Raw genomic sequence first — 10,519 nt, 5'->3', positions numbered from 1 at the left:
TAAAACATATTAAATAATAAATATAATTATATAACTATAATCAAAAAAATAAAATTGGGGTTTAAAAAAATCATAACAAATGATGTCATTTAGTTTAATTGTTTTAAAAAAAACAATCACACATGGCTAATAAACATAGAAGAGTATCCCAAAAGTTTAAAGAGTAAAAATATGAGAACAAAACAATCCCACATGGCTAAGAAACATAGAAGAACATCCCAACTTACTTCTATAAATAATAGAGGTAATTTGACATTCAAAATCATGGAGCCTTTTGGTGAGCACAAAGCGAACTATTCTTTCGCTTCAATTGAGCTCAAATTTTAGGCTTCAATTGAGCTCGAATTTTAGGCTTCAATCGAACTTCAAATTTTTTTTTTGAGTTCGAGCCTTTTCGATTTCAAGTTTTAATATTATATTTTGAGTTGATAATTTTTAGCTCGTGAGTTTTTGAGTCGAGTTGAGCTTACTTTTAAAGTTTTCGAGTTCGAGTTGAGCTCAGCAATACTTGAATTTGACTCGGCTCGTTGAACAAACGACGTTGTTTGGTTTAAATTTTTTTTTAAGAAAAAAAGTGAACCGGCAGTTCAAACCGGTTTTCAGCCGGTTCACCCCGGTTCTTTACCGGTTCTGTGCTAATCCGGTTTTGGGAGTTAACCAGACCGGACAGGCCATCGGTTCACGGTTCAACCGGTTGAACCGGCCGGTCCGGTCCAGTTTTAATAACATTGCTAATATGAGGGGAAAATAAGCAAAAATTGTCCATCTTCTTCCCCTTACTTCCGTGAAAACCATTGAAAGTAAGAAAAAAAATTCTTTTCCATTTTAAGTCATTTTATTTGATTTTTGGATTAAGATATTAGATAGAGAATTACCTTTTTGAAATTCTCTATTGTTTGGTATAAAACTTTCATGGAAATCATGCTTAGATGTTGAGATTCATGATTTGGGTGGTTGAAGAACATGTTTGATTTTGAAGATTTGATTGAAGATTTTTATGTTGTTGAGTAAAGCATAGGAGATGATTAAATTCAATTGTGTAAGCTTATATCATGTTTGGTCATGGTTAGGATTTATAGAAGTTGATTGAGTTGTGAATAAATTTGATGTTGTGATGATTGAAATAGCATTAATTTGATGTAAGGAGATTGAATTCATGCTTGAAATTTAATGAAAAGTGTGTCTTATATCACTAATAAGGTTCGGCCATGGTGAATTTATTTAGGGAAAAGTTTCAAAAAATTTCAATGGTTTGTATTTTATATTAGATGGATTCTACATGTCTTGGAGATTGAATTGGATCGATTTGGAGCGTTGTGTTAGTAAAGGGACCATTTTGACAAGTTTTGGATATTTGAGGGCATTGTTGTATAATTGCTTAATTGTGGGTGTTTAATGCTGGAAATTGATGTTTTAATGCTGAAATTGAAATTATAATGTTGTTTTGTATCAAAATGCAAAAGTTGGTAAAGTTTGGTGAATAATCTGAAGAGTTAGAAAGTTTGGGGTTTGAATTACAAGTTTGTAAATTTAAAGGTATTAGATTGAATATATTATATCAATGCTGGAAATTTTCATGTTGGGTTTGAATTGAATGAAATGGTGAAGGGCCATTACGAATTAAATGGAAAGGTTGATGTGAATTCTAACAAGAACTCATAATTAGTGATGTAAATGTAAAACTTTCAAAAGTTGAAGAATTGATGAGGGAATAAACATTTATGGAATCAAATAATTAATTTGTAAAGTTTAAAGTTATGATGACGTTGTGATTTAGTTTTCGTCGATTAAGTACTATTGATTATGTTTACAAAATTTATTTTTCATCGGAATTAGATTATATTAGTAGAATATTAACATATAGTTTAAAAATGGTATATGTATGTGATGTTGATCAGACTACAACAAATCTTCTGATTATAGCGATACGAAAGTAAAGGTCAAAGTACGCGAGAAAAAAGGACATCGTAGGAAAGGTTCAGTAGTGAGATAAAGGTGAGTGCATATTTAATTGATATTTATGTTATCGAACGAACATTGGTTTGCGATGAGTTAGTGAATGAGTTACTATGGTAAGAAGTGACTCCATAAATATTATGAGATTTGTGACTCATGTATAATATTCATTTGGTAAGCTAATAAAATTATGGAATAAGCTAAAGATGTTAATTAGGGGAAGGTGGCTAGAAATTATGATTTGAACAATAAGTTTAGAAAATCATCACAAATTATATAGAAGTGATTAGATGATGATCTATATACCGTTGGAGTTTTATATCAGTCTAGTTTCATTTAAAATAAACGCCTACTGATTCCTAGGTGTATACAAAATGAGATGAATTTTTAATCGATGATAGGTCAGAAAACAGGGTAGCAATTTCTGCTCAAATCAGTTTCTGCAAGTCAGCTTTGAAAATTCGCTATAAATTGTACCAGTTGAACTAAAAGAAGTGCCTTATATGATTACATTCGTATTCGAGTCTAGTTTCTAATGGTAAAAATGGAATAATTTTTAAATATGTATATTAATACAGAATAATACTTCTTTAAAGGTTATGCAAACTGCTAGAGTATAAAACTACGATAAAATTTGTAGTTGAAGAAATCGAAAGCAAAGTATTAACTTAAAGCTTAGTGAGCTAATATTTTGATTTATAAATAAAGTGTCAAAGTGAGTACAGTTAGTTTATTTAATTAACTTGATCAAGGATGAATGTGATAAGTCAATCTCGTAATTATTTTAAAGTATGTTTTCTATTTTAAATAAGAATTATTTACATAATGTTTGTATAAGTTTTATGGATGATTTGGGGTATGAACTGCCCGTGTTCTATTTGGACGACGATGAATTAAAAATGATTCTAAATTTGAAATATTGATTATGAAACAAATAAGATATGATCTGAAAGTCATTGTATGTTGCATTGAGAGTCGTAGGTACAATTGGCAAGTCATGAGGTGAAATGATTCTGATTATGATTCGGTACATTTGTATACATTATGTGTAGCACCGTTGGTGCAAATGATACGATTACACTTGGAGTGCATACTTTGATTATGATGGAAGCACTGAAGTGCTTATTGTGTACACTCGTCTGACTCACGTACCTTGCATTCTCGTACATATACATTGGGCTATAAATATGAAAGTTAAAAAATCCGAAAGGTAATCAAATAAAAATCGAATTTGGTTCAAATCTCGTTCGGGTGTACAGTGAATCGGGTCGGGTTTGGTATTGGGGTATGGTCAATTTTCGGGTCGGATGATTATCGAATCAGTTGTTTTCCTGTTCGGATCAATATCAGATCGGATGATTTTTAGATCGGGTCAATATCGGGAAGTCAATACCGGATCGATTGATTTTTGGGTCAGATTAATACCGATCGGTTAGATTTTGGGTTGGGTCAAATATCATATCGATTGATTTTCGGTTTAGGTCAACATTTAGATCAAGTCAATTCAGGTTGAATTGGTTATGAGTCTAATCAAAATCAAATATATATAGAATAATTAATATATACGTGTAAAACTATGTCTTCTTATTTGTTAATTTTATCATTTAGGTTTAATTTCAATTCTCAATCATTCAATATTTTGGATTAAATCATCATTTAGAGATGATAAATCGATAATTTGACACAAATACAATCCTATAATATGTGTTAGAATTTGTTTTCAAAATTTTATATTGATCTTGTATGAAAAATTTATAGTGAGAACTATTTGAAAGATAAATAAATTTTTATTAAAAGATTGTTTTCAATTATAAATTTAATATTAATATTAAATTTTAAAAAAATAATACATAATTTTATTTGTTTGTTAAGTTTTAGTCGTAGCATAAATAAACTTTATATTATTTTTATTATAAATCTAATATTATTTCTTTTGTTTAAGTTGTTTTCTATTATTTTTATTATAAATCTAATATTTTTATAACAAGTAAGATAAGTAAACTTTATTTTTAATAAATTATCAATTTTATTTAAATTAATTTATTATTATAAATAACTTTTATCGTTTAATAAGTTTTATCAATTTCAATCTATTCAGGTTGCTTTCGGATCAAGTTAAATTCGATTCGAATTGTTTTCAGATCGAGTTAAAATTCGATTCAGGTTTCTTTCGATTGGGTTAATCTTGGTTCGGGTTGCTTTCGGTTTAAGTTAATTTTAGTTCGGGTTGCTTTTGACTTTTGGTTCAAGTTAATTTCGATATCAGTTCGAGTTAATCTCAATAATGGTTGATTTTCATTTCGCTAAATTTTGGATCGGTTATGGGTCGGATATCAGATTAAAATTGATTATCATGTTTGGTAGTCGGGTATATCGACTCAGGTAATCGAATTCGGGTAAGTTTGCCAAGTCCACTCCATGCCATCTCCAAATGCAAACGGTATCCCCAACTCTTGAATAAAAATGAATCTACAAATTGACCTATTTACTACTATTAGAACAAAAAAAATATATTTTATTTTATATATATTGACTACAAAGATATTGATTCAGTCCGTACTGTCGATTGATGTTTTCATTGCGATGATAGATGAATCAGATTATCAACAAATATTAAATGTAGTGATAAGACACATTACTCTTACTGGAAATAGTTCTCACGCACCGCAAACATCTGAAAATGTTTTATTTTATTTTCATTTTTCCTACTTTCATGAGTGAATGATGGGAGCTTGAACTAGTTCAAAGTGAAGCAAAAAAAGGTGGTCCGAACGAACCAGTTACACTGCCACGTCAGGATAGATTACGGCCATTGATGTGAGGAGGGACGTTGGAGATGCCTTGTCTAGAGAGCTCAGCTAGCACACTATCAGTGGAAGGAGGCTTGAGGCCTAAAGGCAAAGGTAACCATGGCTTGTTTATTGCTTCCTTTACAACCTTGTCAACTACCTCCTCCGCCTGCAAATGCATTCGTCTCCGTGAAAATAAAAGTGAAAGAATCATACGTGAAGACATGCTGCCACATTCTTTCCGTAACGATACCGTGTCCCACGTGTAGGTTTAAACACATGTAATGGAACGGGTCGAAACTAATAAGCCTAACTAAAGATGGATTACCGGCTGATGTTCAACGGAATTTTGAGGCATGCCACTTCTGTTATCCACGGTGACAGAATAATGAAATGCAGATGCATTCTGCAGGTTGGTATTCAACGGAATACCAGAAAAAGATATTAAAATTCATTCATATACTTGACACATATATATATATATGTCCAAAAAGGATCATTATATGTATGTTGAGAACCACTCACTTGAGTGAACGTAGAAGAATATCCAAGAGGTGGGGGCATAACAGGACAACCCCATGCATCAGCATGCACCTGAATCATAAAAACGAAAAGGGAAAAAGATCACACCAAATATGTAGCTGCATTTCATATATTTTTCTATGCACTGTAACATGCTTGTTAATGGAGTCAGCAAAGAACTTAAAAAATATGAATTTGTGGACAATGATAAACTCACCCCTGGATATGGATTCCAATGCCAACTTTCAGGTGATTGCCAAGGGGGGTAACTATGTGAGCCCCACATCTGGATGCTGGATGAAAGGGGAGGTGGTCCCCACACGGGATAGGGTGGACCTACTGGGACAACATGACTTGAGTAATGTGTCGGGAAGGCCATGATCGGTTTATGTGGATAACAACTCCTTTGCATTTGATCTCTATGTGGCCACCTTCGATCCTCCTCCTTCGGCAAAATGTGCCTTCTTTGCATTCTATATTTCTGTTTCACAAACAACAGGCGAACCATTTTTAGCCAAGAGTAGAAAACTTATTCACCGGTGTTCAATCCGAGGAAGCAAAGAAAAGGGCAAAATCTGACAGTACTGTTATGTAAACAAGGTAAATGCCGTGTATATTGCAATGTCTTGTGTCTACATCCACTAAGATTAGCTAGAATAACAAAGGAAACCATTCTTTAGAAGAAAAAGTGTAACCGGAATTGAATTTTCATCAGGAACAAGCAGTGGACTACATAGTGAATGAAAAGCATTGGAATTGTACAATCAGATCGTGCGTTTATCAGAAAGGCAAAACTGATACCAACCTGGAGATGACTAGCAACATTATGCCGTGTCAAGCCTTCTACTTTCATTAGCTCCAGTATTCGAGACGGGATAGCTTGATCTATACCTAGTTGGTCCACTGCCTGTACAAATTTCTTGTGGAGTTCTGGAGTCCAGTCTACCTGAGAATTCAAACCCAAAAAAAGTACTTAACTAGTACACCCATATAAAATTGTATAAAAAAAATACTTAATCATAAATGGTCAAAGGAAATTAACCGATAAAAATTCGATGGGAACTCTTTTTCCATGTCTAAGCACGCTGAAAAAGTTGGGATATTAAGCATTAACAAAAATATTGCAAACAGTATAGCTTGATATATGATTCTAATCTATACTCCATCCAGCCTACTTCTTTCAACTTTTTCCTTGATTACGAGCAACAGTTACCCCGAGACTTGATCCTAGGGCTTATAACAATGGAAAAATGAAAAAGATAACATAAGTTAATGATAAACTTCCTCCTAAACTTTGTGATGTAATCTGAAGAACAAGATAATGGAAGCAACATGAAAAAACTAGAAGTAATCTTTGATGATGGCTGGTAAGCAGCTTTCTAAATGTCAAAGTTTTAAAATCTCAAAAACCGTTCAACCTAAGGGTTCAGTTTTGAGCAGAAACATGATGGAACTGTGGGGTAATGTGATGGTAGATAAGTGATTAGCAAATGCTCAGTAAGACGCGTTTCCTAAGCAGGTATCTGACAAAAGATAGTGGCAGGACTACTGGACAAGTGCAAGATATGCTGCAAGCGTAAGGGAGTGTTACCATAAGCCAAGTTCTTTTAAAAACTTGTTAACTTTTTCCAGTAAAAGACAAGGTATGAATTATATATACATATATATTACGAGCTAAATTACCTTCAATTTTTTCCGATTAGCTTTGTCTGGACAAGAACTACGAATACCAGAAACTGTATTGGGGTTTTCAGCAACAACATGACAATCTTTGTTATTTTCTCCGTTTTGTGTTTGAGAGCACAGGGAACTCTCGCCCTTGGTACCATGAACTATGTCGGCCTCCACTTTTACTCTTGTCCCCCTTGGTTCCTGGGGTTCGCCAAGGGGTGCAGTTACTTCAGCAATTGAATTGTCACTGGTAGTGTCAACAGATTTAGACTCTCCATCTTGCTCGCATCTCTCTTTTTCAGACGAGCAGTTAGTATGATCATGGCAATCCCCATCTGCTAACAGCCTTCCTCCCTTCTCTAGTGAGTACATATCACTTACTATTGATGGTTCAGGGTCATTTTCATGAGTCACAAATGCTTCATCAGCTTTATCCGAGTCTTCAATCTTAGGTTCTCCATTTTCCAATTGTAAATGCAGCATTGAAACCAAGGATTCTTTACCAGGATTTAGTGATTCAGAAAGGTCTTTTCCCGCTGCATTGAATGCCTGTAAAGGACTAATAAAATGAGAATTTATATAACGAAGTGCCTTAGACTCTTAGTTGCCATTCACATGTATATGCCAATGTAATTCAAGCAGTATCCAGATCAACCTTATGAACCACATGCTGCCATATATTCCGTAGTTTCTCCTCAGACAAAGGTTTCCTAAGAAACTCGACTGCTCCAAGCTGAAAATATGTTGGCAAAGTGTTAGCAATTATGGTGTGTGGAAAAGAATCTAGACAACACTATATGATTTCAGTCAGGATGACATGTACAATGAAACTTAAAAGTTCTCTAAAGAAAAAAAATTCATCGGAAAAATCCAATGTGTCTCTATGGACAGTGTACTAAGAAGAAGAAAGGATTAAGATGGTTAAGAATCTAAAATATTTTGATTTGAAAACTTGGTTCGACACATGTGCGGCAGAAAAAACATGAAAACTGCTCGGTGTATGGTACGCTGGAATAAATCTTACCGCTATGCACTTCATCATGGTGCTGATGCAATGAAAATTTGAAGTCACTGAAATGAGAACAATTTACAACAGCATTAAGAATCAGACAATAAGTCCAACAACCGTGATTTACTTTCACAGATGCCAATAAAAACTGTACAGGGTGATTAAACAGTGTTTCATATGATAGAATTTGAAGATCTACAGCAAAAAACAGGCAGGAGTAGTCTCCGAACTTACTAATGGTGGGCAAGTCCTTTGTGGTTTCAAGAAACTTGAAACCCCCATTGTTATTGTTTGTACTACTAACCTGCATCATACATGCGCCAGTTAGTATAAAGTGTCATGTGAAGGACCAATGTGGCAAAGGATTACTATCTATGACAAAGCAAAAGTAGCTTATGATTATATGATGTAAATTACAAGTTCCAGAACAAAGATCATGCTGAAAGTCTGTCTATAACCATGTGGTTACGACAAATCATCAACACTTGAAGCATGCATGTTGTAGAAATCATCAAAGTCCATTCATTACCTCTACAATGGCTACATGGAAACTTTCAGGCCTACTTAAAACTGCCAAAAGAGCTTCATTCTCGTCGCAGAAGGTATAAACTGCATAGAGATTCAATAAAACGGTAAAGAATATACCGTTTGCAAAATGAAACGGTAAAGAATATACATCTGTATTTCATTTTTCATAGATTTATTTCACTGATCAGGAGATCTTTAAAGGGGGAGAACATAACAGAACTGAAATAGGTATCCAGAACAGCTAAAGTCTGAAATTTGATATACTATTAAAAGAAAATTTTCTATACACAAGCCTTTTCCAGAAACCCCAAACCTTCAGCCCCACCCCATAAAAAGGGAAAAGAACGTTTATTCCTTTTCATCAAATTGAGTATTAAAATATTCCGTAGCTACAGAAACAATTAGCTTTTGTTACTTTAATTGTTCATGTGGAAGGGAAAATCTATTTATAGCAGAGGCAAGCTCAAGCAACAAATTGGCTCCTTTTTGTAGAGCTCATGGAAAGAACCAAATCCAACCAAAAACTACTAATCTAAAGCAATGGAGCTATAGCAGGTAGCAGATATGCTTTGAGGACAGAGATGGGACCAACATAGTTAAAAGAGAAAAAGAATAATCATGCGAAGTGAAAACAAAACGAAACTAATGACTTCTAATTCAGGTAAAAAAAAAGGTGGATTCTAAGTTCTAACCAATATAGTCCATTGCTTCAAGCTTTGATTTTAACTCGGCAGCTGAATCGCTGTCCTCATCGAGAAGAAGGACCTTGAGACCCTTTGGAAAATCCTTCCATGCTGATAAATCATCTGCAGTGCAAACCATAGCTTGTTTGGCATCCTTTCTTAGGGGGCCGACAAGTATTGCATTTTACTGCTTATCGAGATCCCTGCAATCACCACAAGAATTTTCCCATGAACAACAAAAATCAGCCAAATTAAACATGTTTTTGTGCTATTTAGTTACTGAAAACATATTGGAGAGACCCCATTGCAAATGCCAAGGTTTTTAACCCATAAAAAGGCTGTAATGAACAGAAATATCTTAATTAAATTCTACAGCATGATGGATTTGCTATGCATGCAACATGAGGTTGTTGATCATTTACCAAATCAAAACACTTCCATCTATAATTATTCGTGTAGTAGGTAATAAATGAGAATTATCGAAGGATCTTATCTTTTAAGAAACTACTGGACTAGTCTTGGACGACAAGAAGCAGACAAAATAACCCATCAAATTTCATCAGAACAAATTAAGCCTAACAACAACAACAAAAAATTGGAAGAAGAAAAAAAGCATGGGGATCATTTGATTCATACTACAGAACCAAAAACGATGATAAAAGAACGTGTCATGCATGGTAAGAAGAAACATCAAATATGCGCAAAATTTTTCAAGAAGAAGAAGAAAGGAAGACCCACTTTCAGTCGGTCTGTGAAAAGGAAGCTGCATGCAAAAAAGAAGAGTACAACCAAAAGATGAGGGAAAACCCAGAAAGTAAGGCGTTGGAGAATGACTATGTAGTTTAGGGCATAAACAAGATTTGTATTTCTCGTCTCAAGTCTTTGTTGTTTCAACTACTACAAGTTCTTCCATTTTGGATGGCATATAGAAAGATTTAAGGCTGAAAATAATGGAATAAAAATGTAGACATATAATTGCGTCCTCTGATAGAAGAGGGTGTCGGTCTTTGTGTAGTGAACAGTTACTGTTAATCTCTTGTAGACCACATAATATAAAATAATAAATAAATGCTTTATTTACAACTTTTTATCCCCAAAAACTAAAGGTTCAAGGTTCTTTTATTCGTCGAGGTGACTTTAGGTCATTTATTGAAGTTTTTCTGGAAATAAGCAATTGGGATCTTCATCTTCCTAGTAGGTTACGTACCAAATGTCTATACTACATAGGGGGTGTGCAAATCCGGTTATTCGGATTTTTAGGTATCCGAAAACCGGATACCCGAAATATATGGGTCATTGATTTTTTAACCCGTGTTTCGACCCGGATATTTCGGGTATCTAGATTTTGGATACCCAGATTT

General features: G+C 34.0%; 1 protein-coding gene across 1 annotated transcript; it reads right to left on the bottom strand.

The window, feature by feature from the left end:
- Positions 1–4,613: 4,613 nt before the first annotated feature.
- On the bottom strand, positions 4,614–10,154 carry LOC120114497 (two-component response regulator-like APRR2). The gene is made up of 12 exons (XM_039135384.1): positions 9,897–10,154; positions 9,168–9,361; positions 8,477–8,556; positions 8,182–8,251; positions 7,963–8,009; positions 7,594–7,671; positions 6,951–7,487; positions 6,073–6,213; positions 5,485–5,748; positions 5,271–5,339; positions 5,074–5,151; positions 4,614–4,914 (listed from the first exon to the last, which is right to left on the bottom strand). The coding sequence occupies exons 2-12, from the start codon at positions 9,295–9,297 to the stop codon at positions 4,750–4,752; spliced, it is 1,659 nt and encodes a 552-aa protein (XP_038991315.1). The 5' UTR covers positions 9,298–9,361; positions 9,897–10,154; the 3' UTR covers positions 4,614–4,749.
- Positions 10,155–10,519: the final 365 nt, after the last annotated feature.

Source organism: Hibiscus syriacus, unplaced genomic scaffold (assembly GCF_006381635.1).
Source record: "Hibiscus syriacus cultivar Baekdansim isolate YM2019G1 unplaced genomic scaffold, ASM638163v2 tig00110229_pilon, whole genome shotgun sequence".
Taxonomy (NCBI): Eukaryota; Viridiplantae; Streptophyta; class Magnoliopsida; order Malvales; family Malvaceae; genus Hibiscus; species Hibiscus syriacus.
This window is presented reverse-complemented; position numbering and strand designations above follow the sequence as displayed.